The sequence below is a fragment of the Pipistrellus hanaki genome (assembly GCF_964339955.1).
Source record: "Pipistrellus hanaki genome assembly, chromosome: 2".
NCBI classification, from domain to species: domain Eukaryota; kingdom Metazoa; phylum Chordata; class Mammalia; order Chiroptera; family Vespertilionidae; genus Pipistrellus; species Pipistrellus hanaki.
Window position 1 is genome coordinate 49,075,867 of NC_140504.1, and position 24,167 is coordinate 49,100,033.

The following is a 24,167-nucleotide window of genomic DNA, read 5'->3' on the forward strand; positions in this document are numbered from 1 at the left end:
TTATTTAGGTTTATGGAAAACATTTAATTGCAGAAAACTTATAGGGAGAAATGGCCATATTTGAAAACAGCCACAAGAATCAAAGTAGAACACAGGATGGTAATAAGCAGAGTGACAGAACATACTAAAGTGGTATGTACAGTCAGTCCCACTGGAACCTGTAGAGTCACATTCTTATGTACCTGTGGAGAGAGAAGTTAGAGACATTTAAACTGGATGTTCCACTATTTCTTTCTTTCTTTCTTTTTTTTTTTTTTTGCTTTTAAATATTCTTCAGCCAATTCTACACTACATGTACCATTATTATTTGGCTAATTCTTTTGGGTTGAACATTTAATGTAAATAAATCAGACTCAATTCCCACAATAATTCTTAAATTGTCATTAGTTTTTACATATATATATTACATAGAATTGAATATATTCTTTTTAAAAACCGAGGTCAGCCAGGCTGGTGTGGCTCAGGTGGTTGACTGTTGTCCCATGTACAAGAGGTTGCAGATTCAACTTAGTTTCTATTTTCTATTTGGTTTTGAAGATAAAGGTTTCAATTAAAAACTTTGGGAAATTTTGTGGTTTAAAAATAACTTTTTAAAAAACATTAAAATTTGGGAATATTTTTATCTTTGACTTCTTTTTATAAATACCCGGATTATAACTTCACATCCAAAAAAATATTTTATCACCACAATCTGTAACAAAGTGCTATTTGAAAATTATAATCTTAAAAAAAAATGGCATCTTAAGCAAATAAGTCTTAATAAGGATCACCAACTTAGTAACGGCCCCCTATTACTCAAAGTAAAGAAAAAAAAAAAAAACCCAAATAGCTTAAATATGACTTCTTATTTCAAGTCACATGGTCTTAAAGAGAATTGAGTTCAAAATATTCTAACAGGGTAATTACTTATTTTATAGCAATGCACACTACCAATTTCTTTTTCCTCTTTGGCGACTGCGCGCCCGCGCCGCTCAGGGACGCTGGGTAACCCAGGGCGCGCATGCGCAGTCGCTTTTTGAGCGATTTCTCTCCACCACCCTGACTATTCATTCCACGATCCTCCGCCTTGTCATCCATTAAGGCCTGCCCGCCGGTACGTAAAACAGCTCTCCTAGACAGCTGCAGTTGTTTACTAGGCTACCACCGTCACCGGAGGCGCCGTGCATATCTGTACACTACCAATTTTTAAATCAATAAATCATAAACACTAATCATATTCTTCATTCACATACTCTTAAATGTTATTCTCCAGATGTACTTTAGAGTTTGAAAAAAATTATGGTAAGATGGCCAAAGCCGGTTTGGCTCAGTGAATAGAGCGTCAGTCTGTGGACTGAAAGGTCCCAGGTTAGATTCCGGTCGAGGGCATGGTTGTGGGCACATTCCCGGTAGGGGGTGTGCAGGAGGCAGCTGGTCGATGTTTCTCTCTCATCGGCGTTTCTAGCTCTCTATCTCTCTCCCTTCCTCCTCTCTGTAAAATATCAATAAAAAAAAAAAAAATTAAAAAAAAAAAAAATATATATATATATATATATATATATATATATATATATATATATAAATAAAATTTATGGTAACATGTGTGATATTGTGTTTTATATAAGACATACATATTTGGTTTTCATTCCCTTTCTGACCCAAAACTCCCCAAACTGTTGGAATTTCCTAAGTGTTAAGAATAAGCACGGTGTCTTTTATGTTGGTGAAGTAGGTTTGGAAAGCACCTAAGGATGAGGACTGGTTGCCAATGGAGTCAACCATGTGATAAGAGAGTTGGAACTTTCAGTCCCACCCCAGACCTCCAAGGAGAGGGGCTGGTTGCTCAGTGGTTAGGGCATCAATTCTTGGGTTCAATTCCAGGGCAAGGACATGTACCTCAGTTGCAGGTTTGATCCCTGGCTCCTAGGGGTGTGTGTGTGAGGCAACCAGTTGATGTGTCTCTCTCACATAGATGTTCTCTCTCCTGCCTCTCACTTCCTTTAAAAACCAATGGGGAAAAAACTTAACTACTCTGAAGAGAGGGAAAAAGTAGACTATATAAATAAAAGCCTAAGTGACCATTAAGACTGAATGACCGGAACAACCGATCGACCAGTCGCTATGATGCCCACTGACCACCAGGGGGCAGGTGCTCAATGCAGGAGCTGCCCCTTGGTGGTCAGTGCGCTCCCACAGCCAACCTCATGCAGCCCGCCAACCTACCATGGTCCCTCCCCGCAGCCAGCTGGCCCACCGATAGGCCTCAATCGCCAGCCAGGCTGAGGGACCCTACGTGTCCACGAATTCGTGCAACGGGCCTCTAGTGTTAACAGAAGAAGGTAAGAAGAAAACTGTCTAAAAACTAACACAGTTGAAATAATACTAATTTGAGTTTTATTATCCTTTTTTTTCACTTGTTCTTTGTAATACAATGAAATTTACTAATTTATTTGTTCAAAAATTAATAAAAAGTTCTAAATAAAGTAAAGTTTATCCCTTATGGATGTACCACTGTTTTTCTTGGCCATTCACACATTTAAATCGCCTTATCATCTATACTTAAGCTCTGGACCAATGAGGCATGGGACTAACACTAAATCTTTGCCCTCAAATGATTCTATATAAAGGAGGAACCACTGTTGTCATCTGCAGCAAAAAAAAACCAAACAGTTTTCTATGGTAAAATATAAATTCTATTCCCTTAAATGTGGCAGAAACATTACATAAAGAATTTTAAATGAAATAGTACAATCTAAAAATATAAAATATTAACTTACTGATTTATATTTCATATTGTTCCATTGGCAAATATCCTTATTCTTCAAAGCACAAGGAGCTGCCACTTTTGACTGAGCCCAGCATTTCAAAATTGGAAACTCTGAGAAAAAGTGGTTGAAGATCATGTCACAAAACTTTAATCTGGACTAGAGGCTAGGGCAATTTGTCATGTTGGTATATGAGTATTCAAGCATTTTAATACACAATGCACTTGATTTGGCACCATCTATCACCTAATGTTTTATTTTAACAGCCTGTTGTAAGTGAATGCCTAAGAAATTATGAAATTACAAAGACTGTGCATGATTTCTTAACAAATCCCATTATACTAGAGGCCACTACTTAAGTATTTTAATTTAAACTTTTTCTTGAAGTATAACACATATTTAGAACAGTAAACAGGTCCTAAGTATCCAACTCAATAAATTTCCAGGTGTAAACACTCCCATAAAGAGCTTTCAGACCAAAACCCGAATAACACCAGAACCCCAGATGCTCTTTCAGAAGAGAACACATTTTTAAACTTTATTTAAGACAAGTCAATATCATTAATAGAAACAGAAAATTAGGTTGGATGAACAAAGCTAACATAGTTGAACACTTTTTTATTTTTTCACCATGAAATATATGACGGCAGCAAATGTATGAATTGAAAACTTCCTATCTGCCAGTCTTTAGTAACAGTGCTATTAACTTTTGCAAACATTCAAATCAACCCAATTATGGAGGCACCAAGAGCCAAAAATCTGAAAAGGGTTTCTTAAATTAAAGTTTTCATTCTTGCAGAGACCGGTTTGGCTCAGTGGATAGAGCGTCAGCCTGCAAACTTAAGGGTCCCAGGTTCGATTCCGGTCAAGGAAATGTACCTTGGTTGTGGGCACATCCCCAGTAGGCGGTGTGCAAGAGGCAGCTGATTGATGATTTTCTCTCATCGATGTTTCTAACTCTCTATCCCTCTCTCTTCCTCTTGTAAAAAAATCAATAAAACATTAAAAAAATAAATTAATTAGTTAAAAAAAAGTTTTCATTCTTAAAAGAATGAGAATGGTAAAAGCAAATTTTTAAATACTCAAATCTACACATAAAAACAGAACAATTACTTACAAAACCAAAAACTCATGGACTGTTTATAGGAAAACTAGGTAATAAAGTACCCTCATCACCAAATACATGCAAGTGTAAACAAAATACCAACAGCAATAAGTTGAATAAACAGAAAGCAGCAAAGGGGCAATGAGGATCAATGCTGAAAATAGAAGCACACCAAACACTATACACCTCCTTATAAAACACAGCACTTGCCAAAAGAAGCAAACCTGAATCTAATCACACCCCTGGAGCCAGGTGCCAATTTCCAGGAAATAAAGAGGTCACATGAACTGCATGGTTACTATCACCAAAACCCCAACTCTGAGAAAAATGCTAAATGGGCAAGACGAAGCTATCGTGTATCATATCATCCATATACTTGGGTGACAAAAGTATAAATAAATATAAGGGCCCAGCCAGCGTGGCTCAGTGGTTGAGTGTTGATTCATGAACCAGATCACATTACAGTTCGATTCCTGGTCGGATCACATGTGGGGACTGTGGGCTCATGCCCAGTAGGAGGTGTGCAGGAGGCAGCAGGTTGTTCTCATTGATGTTTCTAGCTTTCTCCCTCTCCCTTCCTCTCTCTGAAATAATATGTGTGTGCGTGTGTGTGCATATGTATGTGTATACACACACTCACTAGAGACCTGGTGCATGAATTTGTGCACAGGTGGGGCCCCTCGGCCTGGCCAGTGAAGGAGGCTGATTAGGGCGGCCAGCCTGGGGGAAGGATCTCAGGGGGTTGGCCAGCCACAGGAGGTTGTCCGTGGGAGCACAATGACCACAGGGTTGAGTGTCTGCCCCTTGGAGGTCAGTGTGTGTCATAGTGACTGGTCAACGGGTCGTTTGGTCACTTAGGCTTTTATATATCTACTAGAGGCCCAATGCACGAAATTCATGCAAGGGTACGGCCTCGCTGGCGATCAGGGCTGATCTGGGCCTTTGGGCTGCTGACTACTGGCCAGGGTCTTCCTTCCCCTGACTGCCAGCTGGGGCCTTCCTTCATTCCATGCCACCCCCGAGTGGTCAGCAGACATCATAGCGAGCAGTCAAACTCCCTGTTGGTCAAATTCCTGAGAGGAAAATTTGCATATTAGCCTTTTATTATATAGGATATATACAATATAAAAGCCAAGCGACTGGAACAACAGAACTACTGGAATGTCTGGTCGCTATATCGTGCACTGCAGTGGCCAACGAGCCCAATCAGGGCCCCAAATGGTCCCCCAACCTCTTATCCCCCCCCCACTGGCCTGGTCAGCCCCCATCGGGGCGGGAGGCTGGACCCCACCTGTGCACAAATCCTTTAGTATAGTTTATATATAGATTATTATGATATATATATAGATTATTATGATCTCTGAACACATAATAATCTGGCCACTTTGTGTGTGTGTGTGTGTGTGTGTGTGTGTGTGTGTATGCGTGTGTGTGTGTGTGTATTAGAGGCCTGGTGCATGAATTCGTGCATGGGTGGGGTCCGGCCAGCCTGAAGGGGGGGGAGGGGAATATGGGTGGTTGGCCAGCCTGCCTGCTGGTCAAACTCTTGATTGAGGGGACAATTTGCATATTAGCCTTTTATTATATAGGATATACACAGAGTGGCCAGATTATTATGCGTTCAGAGATCATAATAATCTGGCCACTCAGTGTATATATTTATATATATATATATTATAAAAGGAAATAGTTGCCCTAGTTCAGAGGTCAGCAAACTCATTAGTCAACAGAGCCAAATATCAACAGGACAACGATTGAAATTTCTTTTGAGAGCCAAAAACCGACTTCTGCACATGGCCACAAAGTTTCAATCGCATTGTACAAGTGCGCCTACACATGGTATTTTGTGGAAGAGCCATACCCAAGGGGCCAAAGAGCCCTATGTGGCTCACGAGCCACAGTCTGGCGATTGGTTTAGCTCAGTGGATAAAGCGTTGGCCTGCAGACTGAAGGGTCCCAGATTTGATCCTGATCAAGGGCACATGCCTGGGTTCAGGCTCAATCCCCAGTAGGGGGCTTGATTCTCTCTCATCATTGATGTTTCTATTTCTCTCTCTTTTCCTCTCTGAAATCAATAAAAATATATTTTAAAAAATAAATAAAAGGAAGTGATTGTCAGGATAGTGGGTTTAGTCTTAGGAAAAAGGAGGAGACTATGTTTGAGAGATGATATATGGAGCTGCTGCTAGATAGGCAACGTGCTATTTCTGACCTGCGTGGTAATTTCAAGAACATCGGCCTTATAATAACTCACTAAACTACATATTTGTGAAGTTTTTCCATATCTATGCCCTATTTTACAATCAAAAAGTTAAAAAGAAAAAAGAAACATGCTTTTGTTATCCCTTGATTTCAGACCTGCCACCATACCTTTATTTTTATTTTCAACCCTCAGAAAAGATGTGCAACCCTTACCTTGGTCACAATACATCAGTAAATCAGGGTTACTGACCACAATAAAGGTTTCTCCATCTTTACTATGTGGCCGATGATAGCGGTAGTGCACAGGTAAAAAAGCTTGGAAACAATCAATGCACTGTGAATCTTGTCTGGCATAAATGAGAACTTCAGATTCGTTGGACAAATAATTGGGAGCTTCTATATTAAAATTTTCTGAAACCATGACTGCCTGTCAAAACAAAAACAAATATTAATCCAAGAGGAAAAAACGAATAAGGAAGATTTAAAAAACAAAACTAGCCGGAACCGGTTTGGCTCAGTGGATAGAGCATCGGCCTGCAGACTGAAAGGTCCCAGGTTCGATTCCCGTCAAGGGCATGTACCTTGGTTGCGGGCACATCCCCGGTAAGGGGTGTGCAAGAGGCAGCTGATCAATGATTCTCTCTCATGGATGTTTCTAACTCTATCCCTCTCTCTTCCTCTCTGTAAAAAATCAATAAAATAAAATAAAAATAAAAAATAAACAATAAACCAGAAGATTGCTATACAGGTGAAAAGATTTTAAAATTCATCCCCCTTATAAACCATTTCCATTCTCCTTCCATCCTCAAGTTAAGAAAACATAAGATGTGATCTGTGTTTAATAAAAGCTTGTTTACTAAAAGGAAACTAGAAAATTTTCCCACAATAAAAATTATCAACCTTTGTTTAGGTTATAAAACAGGTACCAAGAAATGAGAAATTTTGTGAATAAGTGTAGCATTGTTCAATAAGTATGAAAATTATGACAAACAAAAACAGTTAACCCAGCAGTGGGTAAAAATGATTGGTATCATTCTGGTAATTTCCTGTTCTTCAGAGAAGCAAGTAAGGTGGTAGAGAGAGAGATCACTGTGGTCAGGAAGTCAAAGCAAAGGTCAGCACTCTTTATATACTGGGTATAAAAGGTAATGGAAAAAATAGTAAATTACTCCTTAAAAAAATAATATGGTAAAAAACATTTTAAAATAAGTATTCTATACCAAAAGTAAAACTGCACGTGTGATAGAAATTAACCCTGAATTATAATATGCACATGCATATGTATATATGTATGCATACATATTGATATATTAAAGAGCAAACATACATATATATATATATATACACACACACACACACACACAAGTTGTTGAACTTATTGGCAAAGATCAAGGAATTATATATCTAATGAGTCATAAGGAACCTCAGAGATGATCAAATTAATCCACCATCTCAATGAGGGTATGTTTTTCAAGTAACCAGCCACTAATTGATTACTTTCAATGACTGAGTCGTCTCATTTTATCTACTGTTAAAAGGTTATTCTTTTTCTCTGAGAAGAAACTTGATGCTCTGGCCTATAACAATCATCAATTATCTGTGTTTACAATATATTCAGTAAATCGGTTCCCTATTTCACTAAGATTCCTCAAACATCAGAGGTCCTCAATGATGCTGCCTCTACCACATCTTCTCTTCCCCAAAGAAATATTCACAGTTCTCCCCATTTCTCATGACTTGGTTTCCATACCATTCATCACATTAGTTGCCTTTGGAAAAATACTCAGGAATTATAATAGCAATATTTCCTTCCTTAGCCAGAAGTTGCATTTGCTTTAGAGCAGTCTTCTTTCATTATGATATAGCTATAGATATATTCTTTTTTTAAAAGTAATAGACTTTAACCAGTGTGGCTCAGTGGTTGAGTGTTGACCTCTGAACCAGGAAGTCATGGTTCAATTCCCAGTCAGGGCACATGCCCAGGTTTGTGGGCTCCATCCCCAGTAGGGGGCATGCAGAAGGCAGCTGACTAGTGATTCTCTCTCATCAATGTTGTTTGTCTCTCCCTCTCCCTTCCTCTCTCCAGAATCAATAAAAACAATTTTTTTTAATACACTGTATTTCTAAAGCAGGTTTAGGTTTACAGAAAAAAAAAGCAGAAAATACAGCCTCCCCATATACTCCCCTCCACACACACACACACACACACACATTCATGCACGCACACACTTTTCTCTATTATTAACATAAAAGTGTAATACAGATATTGTATTTATTTATTTATTTATTATTTGAAATTATATTTTCTTGATTTCAGAGAGGAAAGGAGAGGGAGCAAGAGATAAACATCAGTGATGAGAGAAAATCATGGAAAAGCTGACTCCTGCAAGCCCCACACTGGGGATGGAGTCTGCAACCCGGGCATGTGCCTTGACTGGGACTGAACCAGTGATCTCTTGGTTCATGGGTCGACACTCAACTACTGAGCCATGCCAGCAGGCAGAGATTTTATTTTTTAAATTGATTTTAGAGATAAGGGAGAGGGAGGGAGAGAAAGAAACATCAACTGTTTGCCTCCAGAATGCACCCCCGACCAGGGTAAGCCACAATCTGGGTATGTGCCCCAACCGGGAATCTAACTGGCACCACTAAGGTGCATGAGGATACTCAACCGAGTCCTTACTAAATTGAACAGGTGACTCTTAATGAAGGTAGGGAAACCCTAACTAAGGTGATTCTTATAGAAGTTAGGGAAATCCTTAATTATAGAGTAAGATTCCTTTCTGAAAAGAACAACAATTGCAATTAGACAGCCTTGGCTTCATTTCTTGGCTCTTCTTTCATGTACCTATGTGATCCTGGATAAGCTTGGCCTCTTTGTGCTTCAGTATCCTTAACTATAAAATGGAGATAATAATTCCAGGGTTGTTATAAAGATTAATCTATGTAAAGGATGTGGGGCATAATTTTTCTTTATGCTTATTTTACCTTGCTTCTTAGAAAAAAGATAGATAGAAAATACCTGACATATAGAGATCCAATAAATATTAATTTCTTCTCCTCTCATACTCAAATTATACAGCTGTCAGGTATGTCTCTCTAATTTAACAAAGTTGCTATTGAAACAGTATTTATTAATTGTTCATTTTCTTAGTCACTAAACTGGAAACCATACTGCCAAAATGCATTCAATCAGCTCAGTTTAGTTGGCTTACTACTGACAAGCATGACAAGTATCACTCACTTATTAAAAAATACTCCTATACTATCTAAAAATGTTACTTGATAGACTTTTACAAAATGTATCTAGTGTTTTCTTACATACTATTTTGCCTTAATCCAAATTATAGCATTCCTAAAAAATTTCCTCTCAAAATAATGCTCTACTAGTTGTAAAAATCATCTAATAGCTGTACCTCTGTTATGTTTCTCTCCCGTAATGAAGCCAACTCATATGGATCCACAAAAAGTCCCGCTGGAATGCATTGTTTAATTAAGAGTCGGCAGGTCTGTAAGTCCTCAATGCTTTCTCCAAATTTCACTTTTATTAAAAGGTCTCTGTAAGACAAGTATGTTCAGAGAAAAATCTCTTTATTAAATTGTTAATGAGATAGCATAATATTACGTTCAAATTAGTAGAAACACTCTATTTTAAAAATTATAAAGAGACTATAAAATCAAATGAAATATTTATTTCATATCAGAACCACCCATTAGATCTTTCAAAAATCCATGTCATAAACCATAGTGTTATATTAATGCAGTGATTTTCAACCAGCAAAAGGCACACTGCTGTGCCACAAGATTTTTTTAAAACATGCAATACCTAACTATTTAATTAGGGGCACTGACCAATTTTCCCTTAGATTGTCAAAAAAAATGACAACAGTAGCCATCCATATGAATGAATCAAAATTATGCCTATATTTTTTGTCAGACTGACAAAAAATACATATTTTGGAGTGCCACAGAATTTTAGTAATTAGTTTATATGTACCATGAGATGAAACAGGTTGGAAAATTGTATTGGTGTGAAAAAAGAGCATACACAAATTTTCAATTAAAGTTCAAATATAATTTGATGAGGAAAAGATAGTCTTTTCAAAAAATAAAATCGAAACAACTAGACATACAAAAATTAATTTGAAATAGACTATAATCTAGCGGGGTACTTGTCACAGCCTTCTGTCTGGAGACATGTTTTGGACCAAGTTCTGGGAATGAGACCCAAAGCACAGCATATTTTCACTTAGGTAAGAAAATAGAAATAATGACAGAAGAGCAAATGATAAATACATGGGCAAATATAAAAACATTTTCTCTCATTTTTTAATTGTTTTCAAATATTGATAGAGAAACTGGACCACTGAATAAAAGGAGAAAAGAAAAGACAAAAGATGCAACATCAAGAAAAAGAAAAAGAAGGAAAAAAGGAAGAAACAGCCACATGATATCACCTTTCTAAGGTCTTACGAAATTTCTGTTTAAGGAGTTTATTTCATGACACTTTCAGTTTGAGTTCATAATTTTACTGGTTTGTCAAGACACGGCAGGTACAATGTCCAATATGTTAAAGAAATAACCCTATATAATAAAGAGTGAATATGCAGGGGAGAGCATTTGGGGTGACCAGGCTTTCAGGGGAGTGCAGTAGGGGACGATCAGGCTGGCAGGGGAGTGGTTAGGGGGTGATCAGGCTGGCAGGCGAGCATTTGGGAGCCAGCAGTCCCGGATTGTGAAAGGGATGTCTGACTGCCTGTTTTTATTGATTCTGGAGAGAGGAAGGGAGAGGGAGAGACAAACAACATTGATGAGAGAGAATCATCAGTCAGCTGCCTTCTGCATGCCCCCTACTGGGGATTGAGCCCACAAACCTGGGCATGTGCCCTGACTGGGAATTGAACCATGACTTCCTAGTTCAGGGATCAACACTCAACCACTGAGCCACACTGATTAAAGTCTATTACTTTTTTAAAAAGAATATATTTATAGCTATATCATAATGAAAAAAGACTGCTCTAAAGCAAATGCAACTTTTGGCTAAGGAAGGAAATATTGCTATTATAATTATTTAAATTCTCTGAACCCTAGTTACCTCATCTGAAAAACTAGAAAGGTATCATCTCACAACCACTGTGAAGATTAAATAGGATATTACATATATACAACTTCTAAATATGTTAATTTATAAACATTTTATATTTTATTTTTTTATTGATTTTACACAGAGAGGAATTGAAAGGGATAGAGAGTTAGAAATGTCGATGAGAGAGAAACATTGACCAGCTGCCTCGTGCACATCCCACTGGGGATGTGCCCGCAACCAAGGTACGTGCCCTTGACAGGAATCGAACCCAGGCCGATGCTCTTTCAGTCCCCAGGCCGATGCTCTATCCACTGAGCCAAACCGGTTTTGGCAAATTTATAAACATTTGTTTTCCCCTCATCTCCAGTTAATTTATAACTAAATATATTTTCATTTATTTCAGAGACGAAAGGAGAGGGAGAGAGATAGAAATATCAATGATGAGAGAGAATCATTGATTCGGCTTGGGGATTGAATATGCATCCAAAACGGAAACCATGCCCACATGCCACAAAATTTTGAATTTACTTAAAAAAATCAATTTGCAATGAATATTATAAAAACAAATATATTACTCACAGTTCGGGTATTCTTGAATATTTTCAGCTGAAAATTCTCATGAAAAATGATTCTAAAGTTGGTCAGTTTATCTCTTAGGGAAAATTTTTTTATTTTTTAATAGATGTGTGTGGCGTGTGGGGAAAGTCAGCCACTTGTGTCTACAGACGCTTATGGCATACAATGGGTTAATCATTATTTCAAACTGTACCCACATTATAATAAATCTGCCACCTACAACTGGAAGAAATTAAGTGATTTTCTTTTCAGTTTTATCCATTTTTCAACTATTGATTTTTTGCTCTAAACATATGAAACAGTACTTTGATACAAGTAAAAGTCAACAGACAACTTACCTGTGGAAACCATCTTTCAAAACTTCTTGCCGCAAAATAATTTCAGAACAACTGGCCTTTATGCCTGTAAGAACCAAAAGACTTGATTTTTAATAAAACAAGAATTCAATCAAAGAATACTTACAAATTAGAAAATAATTTTCTTAATAGGCTTTAATTGCCTGGAGAATCTAACCAACCTGAAAATGAAACAAAAACTCTAAAACTTAAGCAAGTTGAGCTACATATAAATCTACTTCTAGTTTAACATGGGAATTAAGAACACTGATTTTGGAATTAGATTGCCTACTTTCAAAACCCTGTTACTTAATAGCTATTTGACTTTACATAAGATAGTTTAATTGTTCTGCTAGTTGTCATGAGACTTAATATATGAAGTAGTAGTTAAAATAGGTCCTATCATATAGTGTTATATGTGTTCGTTATTAATATTAATTTATCCAGGTGATCTTTTGGTGTAAGGAGCAACACTCCAACCAGCTGAGCCACACCAGCAAGGGCAGAAAATCTGTTTTAATTCCAACTACCTATAAAACTGAGAAGACAGTACATTTGCCTTGTGGACATGTTGGAAGTGTTTTTAAAAAAAAAAACACAAAAAAAATTAAAATGAATCTTTTTTTAATCTTCACCGAAGAATATTTTTATTGGCTTTTTAAATTTTTTTAAATATATCTTTTATTGATTTTAGAGAGAGAAACATCAACAATGAGAGAATCATTAATCGGCTGCCTCTTGCAAGCCCCACACTGGGGATCGAGCCTGTGACCTCCTAGTTCATAGGTCAATGCTCAACCAGTGAGCATATCGGCCTGGCCGCCACTGACTTTTAGAGAGAGTAAGAGGGAAGGCAGAAGGAAAGAGAAAGAGAGACAGAGATAAGCATTTATGAGAGAGACACATCAACTGGTTGCTTCCCACACATGCCCCAACAGTGCCCTTGATTGGGAACTGGCCCTCTGGTCCACAGACCTGATGCTCTGACCATTGAGCCAAACCTCATTTCAAAAGGTTCTTTAATAAATTTAGAATAACCAGAAATCTCTCTATAGCATGGGAATTAAGAACATTGACATTCAGACATTAAAACTATTACTTAGCCGAAACCGGTTTGGCTCAGTGGATGGAGCGTTGGCCTGCAGAACAAAGAGCCCTGGGTTCGATTCCGGTCAAGGGCATGTGCCTTGGTTGCTGGTGCATCCCCGATGCGGGGTGTGCAGGAGGCAGCTGGTCGATGTTTCTCTCTCATCAGTGTTTCTGGCTCTTTATCCCTCTCCCTTCCTCTCTGTAAAAAATCAATAAAATATATATATTTTAAAAGCTATTACTTAATGTGAGCATCGTAACTAATGATCAGATTACCAACTCTGCCAAGTGCCTTGCTATATAATTTTATTTCATTTTCAAAAGTAGGTAGTGTGTAGGAAAATCATTAAAATACATGAAAACCATATTATATTCTATGTTGCTAGGTCCATTATATATATTCCTGAAAAGATACTTGAAAAAGCATGTCATAGAGATTAAAACATCTGAAATATACAACTGAAGGGAAAAGTATGAAAAAATAACATTTATTAAATAATACCTATATGATAGGAGCTTTCACATGAGTTTCACAACCTAGCAAAGTAGGCAGTCAAAATTATTGCCATTTTCCTGGCTGGGTGGCTCAGTCAGTTGGAAGCATTGTCCCATAAACCAAAGGTTTTTGGTTCAACTCCCCATCAGGCTTGATCCTTGGCCCTGGTTGGGGCATGTCTCTCTCTCACATTGATATTTCTCTTTCTCTCTTTCTCTCTCTCCCCCGTCCCCCTCTTCTACTCTCTCTAAAATATCAATGGAAAAATATCCTCAGGTGAGAATAAAAATAAATCATTGCCATTTGTACAAAGAAGGAAGCTCTGACTTGTAAGAGTTATTAACTGGCTCTGGGAGTCTTACAAATAAGTGACTGATTAGAAGCAAGATTTGCCTGACATGTATTTTTTACATATATCTTCAACTTTTTTTTATTGATGTGACTGAGAGAGACATTGATTTGTTCCACTTATTTATGCATTCGCTGGTTGATTCTTGTATGTGCCCTGACAGGGATCCAACCCACAACCTTGGCATATCCAGATCATACTCACCTATCCTGCCAGGGCAACTGACCTATCCTGCCAGGGCAGCTGACCTATCCTGCCAGGGCAGCTGACCTATCCTGCCAGGGCAGCTGACCTATCCTGCCAGGGCAGCTGACCTATCTTGCCAGGGCAGCTGACCTATCCTGCCAGGGCAGCTGACCTATCCTGCCAGGGCAAGATTTGCCTGACTTTTATAGCCTCATATATTTCCCCTCTCTTAGCTATTTAAAGAAAGCCTTATTTTCTTTGGAAAAGCATATATAATCTTTCCCCAAATAACTGAGGGTACCTCTTGTACAAATCCAGATGTTTCTTCATCATGTTTAATTTTAAAGTGGGTGAAGTAGGGAATAAGTTTTTAAATACCAATATATTAAATTAGAAAAAAAGACCAGATTAATGGATTTAAATTCTGTTGATATACACTAGCAAATTGTAAATCTTGGGATGGTAGAAAAGCTAATTTACAAACAGTATAGCAAATACCAGACAACTATGATCTTTAAGGCAAAAGTACCATTTTCAAAACGAATTTGTTGCATCTGAATTCACCTTCGATTATTTTTTTCTCTTAAGTATTACTTTATTTGGTTATTACGGTCTGTATTGGCTCTGGAAATTGACCCATTTTTTAAATCATAAAATGCCAGTGCAGGAGGAGTCTTTAAAACCACCAAGACCAGTTGTTTCAAAAATCTACTTGGCCTCATAATCATTTCTTCATGTAAATTTGGAACCTAATATGTAGACACACAAAAGCAGAACTGCACTGATTGACAGATATTAGTCTATCATATTCCAGGTGGAGAAACTCGCGTGGTTTTGCCCAGCCTTTCTTTAGCAAACGTTATCGCTCTAATTATCACTAGTAGAATGTCTCCCCGAAAAACCCCCTGAACGCTCCACGAGGGTGGGGGAGTGTGTTTTCAGCTTAGGGCTGACCCACAACACACAGCATACATAGCACTCCAGCCCACGGGCTGGGGCCCAAAGAAATGCATCAATGCGCTGGCCTAAACCGGAGAGAAACCCCAGCGCAATCCAGTCTACCATCAAAGGTGTTTGTAAAACAAAAAAAACTAGTCGTCCTCTCTTCCCACGCCCCCGGAGCCTCTGTCTTCGGGATTGGGGTTCTCACACTTCACAGGGCCCGGGGGGCCTTACTGGCTCCCTGTGGGTGTAAGAAGCTCCATGCAGCCGAAACCGGTTTGGCTCAGTGGATAGAGCCTGGGTCTTCCGACTCAAAGCTCCCAGGTTCGATTCCGGTCAAGGATATGTACGTTGGTTGCGGGCACATCCCCGGTAGGGGGTGTGCAGGAGGCAGCTGGTCTATGTTTCTCATCGACGTTTCTAGCTCTCTATCCTTCTCCCTCTCTGTGGAAAATAAAAAAACAACACATATATATATTTAAAAAAAAGAAGAAGAAGAAGAAGCTCCATGCATCCCAAGACGCTTCATCGCCATACTCCCTTCACAATGTTTCAGTAACTGTGTGGCCAGAAAAACTCTGCCCAGAGTCCGAGGGGCTGTGCGGGTGGCCGGCGGAGACAGAGAAGAGGAGGCACGTGGCCTTGGTTTTTAACCTCCTCCAGCTCACCCCGCAGTCCTGGGCGCCCGGGTACACAGACTAACCTCGGGGGTACACAGACGGACCTCCGCAAACCGCTCGGGAGAGAGGACCCCCGGAGTCCGAGCTCCAGTCCCGCCCCCACTCCCGCAGCCACGCCCCCCTCTTTACCCGCGTCGGCATGGGCGGCGGGGAGGGCCGCGGAGGCCGGGCAGGTGAGCTCCGCTGCCGCCCAGAGCAGCAGCCAGGCCGCCGCTCGGACCGCCGCGACCGCAGCCGGGGCCGCCAGGACGCCGGAGGACGCGCGCCGGCGAGGAGCGCGCCCGGATGCAACGCGGTCGGAGGCGCCTGCCGCATGCGCTTCCCGCCGCCCCGACAACGCGCGGCCCCGGTGCTGGTGCCTGAGACGGACGCCTCGGTGCGCGCACGCGTCCGGTCCCGCCGTCCCGCGCACTGCCCACAGCCCCGGCCCCCGAAAGTTCCGGCGTCTCCAGCCGCGGCCGCCGTCCCGGCTCCGGGTTCTCCGCCTCGCTGCCCCGCCCACTTCCGCCCCGGTCGGGGAGGAGGCGGGGCGAGGAGAGGCGCATGCGCCGTGAGTGCTCTGGGCTGTTTCTGTGGGAACGGCCTGGAGCGCCCGCAGCCGGACCCTGACCCCTGCACCCCTGACCCCTTCACTCTGGCTTCCGAGCGGCCCGCCCGGGTGTGGGCCTCCGCCTCCAGGTCCAGGTGCTTGTGGACGCGGCGTCCTCGCGGAGAGTGCACCGCACAGTGCCGTCTGCGGGGCGGTGGCTGCGGCCTGTCCGCCGCGCCAGGCTCCGCCCGGCCTCCAGGCCCAGCAGGTGCTTCTCTGCGCCGCAGCTGTTGGAAACGCCCCCTCCGGAGGTGTCCGTTGATGGCCGGCAGAAGATGCACGTTCTGTACTTCTCTCAGGGTAAAAAAGTCGGTTTTTCACTACTGGGGACGTGAGTAGGGAGAGGATCGTCTACCTGTCGGCAAAATCCGTACCCTTTTAGGTTGGGGGGTGCTTGGCTGGATCAGGGCCGTCACTGATCCCGGGGGAAGCATTACAGTAGAAGCAGAGGTGGGACCTGCGTCCGTCTGGCCTCAGGGGTTGAGTTGACCATGTAAGCAGATCGAGAGAACATCCATTGCAGATTGGAGCAGAAGAGGGGCTTTGGGAGGGACGTCTCAAAGGGGAAAGATGTCAGAAGATGATAGCACTGAAAATAGCAGTATCCGTACACTATTAAGATCTATGGAGTGCCGAGACCGGTTTGGCTCAGTGGATAGAGCGTCAGCCTATGGACTGAAAGGTCCCAGGTTCGATTCTGGTCAAGGGCATGAACCTTGGTTGCAGGCTCATCCCCAGTGGAGGGTGTGCAAGAGGCAGCTGATCGATGATTCTCTCTCATCGATGTTTCTAACTCCCTATCCCTCTCTCTTCCTCTCTGAAAAATCAATAAAATAAAATTAAAAAAAGAACTATGAAGATAAATTTTGGAAGAAGCATTTGAAAGAATTGGAAAGGGAAAGTAGTTATAAGCCTCGTGGAATTATTTTACATTTTATTTTTATTTTTTTAAATATATTTTTATTGATTTTTTTACAGAGAGGAATAGAGAGTTAGAAACTTCAGTGAGAAAGGAACATCTATCAGCTGCCTCCTGCACACCCCCTACTGGGGATGTGCCCGCAACCAAGGTACATGCCTTTGACCGGAATCGAACCTGGGACCTTTCAATCCGCAGACCGATGCTCTATCCACTGAGCCAAACCGGTTCCAGCTATTTTACATTTTAAACAGAATACAAACATTACTTTAGTAAGAATAAAAGTTGAATTTTAAAAATAGGGGTTTTTTTATTACTACACTGTATTATTAATATTTTAAATATATTTTTATTGACTTAGAGAGGAAGGGGGAGGGAGAGATAGAAACACCAATGATGAGATCGGCTGCCTCCTGTATGTCCCTTACTGGGGATCAAGCCCACAGCCCGGGATGTGTCCTTGACCGGAATCGAACACAAGAGCCTTTAGTCCACAGGCCGATGCTCTATCCACTGAGCCAAACCAGCGAGGGCTAAACTGTATTATTGAATATCAGTTGCATGTGTCCTTCATGAGTACAGCTATTTACTTGACTGTGTGGAATTTATATTGTGCTCAGTAGGACCTCCTAGGAAGTTTACTAATTCACCAAATTTTAGTGAGGTGAACTGGGAATACTATTTGTTAAAAGAAGAAGGAGAAGAAGAAAGAGGGGATGGAGTGGGATCATTGCATTAAGTCAGGGGCAGACCACAGAAATTTGAAAAAACTTTATATATTATTAATTTTCTAAGAGTAAAATTTCTTACATCTGACAGTAAGGGGTGGATAAGAGAGATTTTGATACATCCTTAGGACAAACATTTGTCAGTAATATAAAAGTTAGCATTTTGTGGAGGCAAGATGGAGGGCTCACGGTGAGCAGAAGTCAAGGGATGAAAATAGGTATGCCTAGAAGCAAATTTTAAAAGCATTTTCTCTTCAAATCTTTTCCCATACCACCTTATAAGCATCTCGATTAACCATGGCCGTATAGGAGTGAAACGGGCAGTATCCAGAACTATTTTGAAACATTTATTTCCAGTCCAAAATGAAGCTTTATACTGTGTTTGTCCTAAATCCACATACTCTTCTCTTCCAGATGACTATAATTGTCACGTAGAACTTGCTTTCACATCTGATGGCAGGACGGTAGTTTGCTACTATCCTTCAGTGGATATTCCATATGAACACACCAAGCCTATCCCTCGGTCAGATCCTGTGCATAATTATGAAGAAACACAGGATCAAATACTGAAAACCAGATTAGAAGAAAAAGAACACTTTGAGCAAGGACCCATGATAGAACAACTCCAGCAAAATGTTCTTTACTGCTAAGCACCGTTGGTATCCTTATGGACAGTATCATACACATCGTAGGAAACTGAATCCTCCAAAAGACATGATATTGAGGTTTTCAGTTAAATACTGTCCTGTTCTCATTTGCCATTTGAGAAAATGCAATCAGATATATTCACTACTACCCTGTTTCCCCGAAAATAAAACACTGTCTTATATTAATTTTTTCTCCCAAAGTTGCGCTAGGTCTTATTTTCGGAGGATGTCTTATTTTCGGGGAAACATGGTATGTTATAGAGTAAAATAATAACAAAATGTCTTTTCTTCTAACAACAAAAAATAGCATTTTGATGGAATATTTAATGATAAAATCACATAGGTTGTTAAATTTAAAAGGCTACATCCTGTACCTCCTGAAAGTTTTTACAGTCTACAAGCCTGATCGAAAAGGTGGGCCCACCCAGCTACTGTTTAAAAAAATAAAATGGTATGCCTAGAAAAAAGACTGAAAGGAATTAAGGGTAATTATTTTTTGTTTCCTCCTCCCCCTGTCCCACCTTCACCTCCAGTTTTCTACAGTGAACATGTATTCAATAACTATGTGCCCTGTGAACCAAGTCATCATTGATTCCCATCAGGGCACATGCCCGGGTTGTGGACTCCATTCCCAGTGGGGGGCGTGCAGGAAGCAGCCAGTCAATGATTTTCTCTCATCATTGATGTTTCTATCTCTCCCTCTTCGTTCCTCTCTGAAATCAATAAAAATACCTTCAAAAAAGAAAAAGATACCATTACTCTATGGTGATTTACTTCTAGGTTCCTTGATATTTTCAAAATTTCCTGGGAATAAAGACTGAAAAAGTCTTAAAGTCACATCTAAAGCAGTCCCTATAAGTCAGTGTACTTTGGCATTGGGGGCAGGTGAAGGAAGAGGGAATAGAAAATATTAACCTAAAAAATAGCTGTGTTCTTTGTAACCGAAAAAAAATAATAATAATGTAATGAGACAAGTTTAAAAGTCAGCCAAAATAGGTTTGGCTCAGTGGATAGAGCGTTAGCCTGTGGACTGAAAGGTCCCAGGTTTGATTCCAGTCAAGGGCATGTACCTTGGTTGCAGGCACATCCCCAGTAGGGAGTGTGCAAGAGGAAGCTGGTCGATGTTTCTCTCTCATCGATGTTTCTAGCTCTCTGTAAAAAAAATCAATAAAATATATTTAAAAAAATAATAATAATAAAAAATAAAAGTCATATAAACTTTATTGTTTTGTATATGTATAGGCTGATTCTGCATTGGCTCTGCCTTTTTTTTTAATCCTCACCCAAGGATATTTTTCCATTGGTTTTTAGAGAGAGTGGAAGAGAGAAGGAAAGACAGAAATATCGATATGAGAGAAACACATCAATTGGTTGCCTCCTGTACATGCCCCAACTAAGTTCTGGTCCGGGGAGGAGCCTGCAACTGAGGTATGTGCCCTTAACCAGAATTGAACCCTGGACCCTTCGGTCAGCAGGCCTACGCTCTGTCCACTGAGCCAAACCAGCTAGGGTGGCTCTGCCTTTTTAAAAAATACGTTTTTATTGATTTCAGAGGATGAGAGAGAGAACATCAACAATGATAAGAGAGAATCATCCATCAGCTGCCACCTGCATGCCCTCTCCTGGGGATTGAGGCCAAAACCCAGGCATGTACCCTGACCTGGAATGAATCATGACCTCCTGGTTCGTCATTCAACCACTGAGCCACACTGGCTAGGTGGGTTTGCCTTTTTGGTCAGACTTCTGGACTGTAAAATCTTCAGGATATACAGGGGCTTATTTTAATATATCAAATTAAACAAGTATGCACAGAATGCCTACTGCATTCCAGGTATTGTGCTGGGATATTGTGGTAATCAGTGGATATGTTTCCTGTCCTCATGGAGTATATGGAAGAGAAAGGAAGAAAAATGATTAAGTAATTATAAAAAACTCAATGTGTAAAATGACTGGGAAAGGATAAGGGAAACAGATCTGGTCTGGTTAATCTCTCAAAACATAATGATTATAAGATTTTGAAAAATTCTTAGTATCGTGACAGAGTGTGCTTGTATATACTTGTTTAATTGTTAAATGGAAAAGATCCTGTAAGTCAGTTTTTGGGCTGACTCATGGATTCATATATAAGCTTTGATTAAAAGTACAGTGCACTAAGAGAGCCCAACTGAAGTGCATTTCCAAGCTCAGGTGCCCCTCAATCAGGGATCCAACAGTCTGAGACTAAACCAGGGCCAAACTAAACTTTCAAGGTAATGCTCAAAATATTGAGATTGAGCATGTATCTCTAGAACTGATCTAGATCTGGACTAGAGCCGAATCTGCTGGGGAGGAGAGATAGGAGGAGTGTGATTTACCCAACGCTTCGTTTTCCCCTCTTTTGCAGGAAGTCGTTATGTGACTAACACATTTCCAGATTTCCTCTCACTTACCGTGAAGTGTACATGAGAATGACGTGCACTGCCAAGAAATGTGGGGTTAGGTTTCAGCCTCCAGCTATTATCCTAATCTATGAGAAGGAAATGAAAGGGAAAAATCGCCAGCGCATCATGCCTGTCCGAAACTTTTCAAAGTTTTCAGGTAACTCATGTTTTATTTTATTTTTATTTATTTATTTTTAAATATATTTTATTGATTTTTCACAGAGAGGAAGAGAGGGATAGAGAGTTAGAAACATCGATCAGCTGCCTCCTACACACCTCTCACAGGGGATGTGCCCACAATCAAGGCACATGCTCCCGACCAGAATCAAACTTGGGACCCTTCAGTCCTCAGGCCAACATTCTATCTACTGAGCCAAACCGGTTTCGGCTAACGCATGTTTTATATATCTATTTATTTAAAATATATTTTTATTGATTTCAGAGAGGAAGGGAGAAGGAGAGATAGAAACATCAATGATGAGAAAGAATCATTAATCGGTAGCCTCCTGCACACCCCACACTGGGGACCAAGCCCACAATCCAGGCATGTGCCCTGACAAATCAAGCTAGTGACCTCTTGGTTCCTGGGTTGAAGGTCAAATACTGAGCCACACCGGCCAAGCTCAGGTACCTCATGTTTTATCTCACCTCCCATCTTAAATGCTCTCTAAATCACCGAATAAGAACAATTTGTGTTTTATGTAATGGCGTGACAGGGCATTCACAGTTAAACAAGACCTTCGTTCAATTACATATCTCAGGGCAGATATGTGAGCTTCAGTTTTCTAATCTGTAAAAAGAAATTGATCATCCCCACCCTTTCAGAATAGCTGTGTAGGTTAACTGAGATAGCATTATTCAATAATATTAACTTCCTGCCGAAACCGATTTGGCTCAGTGGATAGAGCATTGGCCTGTGGACTCAAGGGTCCCAGGTTCGATTCCGGTCAAGGGCATGGGCATATTGGTTGTGGGCATATTCCCAGTAGGGGGCGTGCAAGAGGCAGCTGATCGATGACTCTCTTTCATCGATGTTTCTATCTCTCTCCCTTCCTCTCTGTAAAAAATCAATAAAATATATTTAAAAAAATAATAATAATAATAATAACTTCCTTCTCTCCCTCCAAATGTGTTTTTTACTTGTAGTTTTCATATTTTCTTAGTACCTGTACTAATATCTAAAGCTGCAATACTACTTTTTCTTCTCTGACATTTTTCTCCAGTTGAAAGTGTTTAACATCTCCTCAAAATGATTTTAAGTTAAGAAAATTGAAAAAATAAATAAATCCCTTCTTCTACCTCATTCAAAGCTCCATATAAAGAAATAGTTCTGCAGAACAATTTGTTCCAAACAAACCACTTAGCTCTTTGGCTATAATGGCAGATAATGCTGTCAGTAGTTTGTGGTGCACCAATAGCTTGTGGTGTGTAGGTTTCGTGTGGTGTATAGTTTTGTTTCTTCTTCCCTCCTAGATTGCAACAGAGCTGCTGAACAATTAAAGAATAATCCACGCCACAAGAGTTACCTGGAACAGGTGTCCCTGAGACAGCTGGAGAAATTATTCAGTTTTTTACGAGGTTACTTGTGGGGACAGAGTTTGGCCGAAACAATGGAACAGTTTCAACGGGAAACAACCATTGATCCTGAGGAAGACCTGAACAAGCTAGATGACAAGGAACTTGCCAAAAGGAAGAGCATCATGGATGAGCTTTTTGAGAAAAATCAGAAGAAGAAGGATGATCCAAATTTTGTTTATGACATAGAAGTTGAATTCCCACAGGATGAACAGTTGCAGTCCTGTGGCTGGGACACAGAGTCAGCTGACGAGTTCTGATATCAAAAACAAAAATTTTATTGGGCTAGCAGAAACTCCATGTTTAAACAGAGAACGTAGATTAGTCCTAGAAAAATCTGTAAAGAACACTAAATGTACACATCAGGTCATGTTTGGATTGACCGTGTTACTTTTCAAAAACGGCATGGAGAGCATCTACTCTATAGGTACACTGACCTATACACAAAAAAGGCTGCAGGTTTGATTCCTGGTCAGGGCACATACTTGGGTTGCTGGTTTGATCCCCGATTGGGGCACATACAGGAGGCAACTGATCGATGTTAGAGTCTCTCTCACATCGATGTTTCTCTCCTCTCCTCTCTCTAAAAATATTCTTGGGTGAGGATTTAAAAAAGAAAATTTTTTTCATTGAGGCACAGTAAGCAAATTATAGTTTGATAAGATTGGAGGGCATATATAGTTACTAGCAGACTATCCTGTGTGCAGTATGTCTTTACATATATTTAACTCTTTCCTAAGTATTTCATTCTAGAGTAGAGGGGTGCCCCTGCACAGTGCCCTGCAGCTGCCAGGGCATGTCACTGGGTGGACAGCAGGAGAATTCTGCCCTTCCCGTATCAGGAACTGTACACCAAAGGCATTCTGAAACCCTGAACCTTTTCCCATAAAAAAAGAGTTTTGTTTGTAAAATGGGAACCCTACCCATAATAAATGAACAATAGGTACTGCAGTTTAGGCCTATTTATGAATTTGGATCTACAAAGAGGAGATTTTTATTGACAAGGTTATATGTATACAGATAATATTATTTAAATGGTAGAAATCCTGTTTTCTGCAAGGAACTCAGTACTCATTAAATAAACTGTAAAAATTATTCATTCTTTCTGTGTGTCCATTTCTACTCTTTACCATTAAAAGCCTCATTGAAGGGATTATTCTTATGGTGACATCACCAGGAACAAGATGGTCATGAATCATGTATATTTGCCATAGGTAGCAAAAGAATTTTCAGAATAGGAGTTTCTTTCATATCTACATAGTATTCTATTGCAGGGATGTAGATGAAGTATTTTAAAAGTTGACCTTAGGTTGTTTTCCCCTTTCACTATAACAACAATGCCACAGCAAATAACCTTGTACATTCTCTATTTTACACATGTGCATGAATGTAAATAATGTATAGAGGAGACTTGCTGGGTATGTGCATTCTAAATTATAACTTTGCTGTTTTCCTCCAAAGAGATTTGTTTACTCATTCATTTACTCACTAAACACAGT

At 40.1% G+C, this 24,167-nt stretch overlaps 2 protein-coding genes and 1 pseudogene across 4 annotated transcripts; 2 read left to right on the forward strand and 1 right to left on the reverse strand.

Moving 5' to 3' along the window:
- On the reverse strand, positions 1-16,872 carry PIGX (phosphatidylinositol glycan anchor biosynthesis class X; the record flags this gene model as incomplete). The annotated part of the gene is made up of 7 exons (XM_084870210.1): positions 1-182; positions 2,757-2,857; positions 6,265-6,478; positions 9,468-9,609; positions 12,052-12,115; positions 15,920-16,730; positions 16,837-16,872. The coding sequence occupies 7 exons, from the start codon at positions 16,870-16,872 to the stop codon at positions 39-41; spliced, it is 1,512 nt and encodes a 503-aa protein (XP_084726336.1). The 3' UTR covers positions 1-38.
- CEP19 (centrosomal protein 19) lies at positions 16,546-24,125 on the forward strand. 2 transcript variants are annotated; one of them, XM_084871762.1, is made up of 4 exons: positions 16,576-16,679; positions 20,228-20,390; positions 21,057-21,250; positions 22,567-24,007. In XM_084871762.1, exons 3-4 carry the CDS (start codon positions 21,115-21,117, stop codon positions 22,926-22,928), a joined length of 498 nt encoding a protein of 165 aa, XP_084727888.1. In that variant the 5' UTR covers positions 16,576-16,679; positions 20,228-20,390; positions 21,057-21,114; the 3' UTR covers positions 22,929-24,007. The 2 variants fall into 2 exon arrangements, with proteins under 2 accessions (XP_084727889.1, XP_084727888.1); XM_084871763.1 differs by lacking the exon at positions 20,228-20,390 and having other exon boundaries at positions 16,546-16,679; positions 22,567-24,125.
- LOC311615046 (large ribosomal subunit protein mL42-like) lies at positions 16,950-20,221 on the forward strand (annotated as a pseudogene). The gene is made up of 2 exons: positions 16,950-16,986; positions 18,255-20,221. The product of its transcript is annotated as a large ribosomal subunit protein mL42-like (transcript).
- Positions 24,126-24,167: the final 42 nt, after the last annotated feature.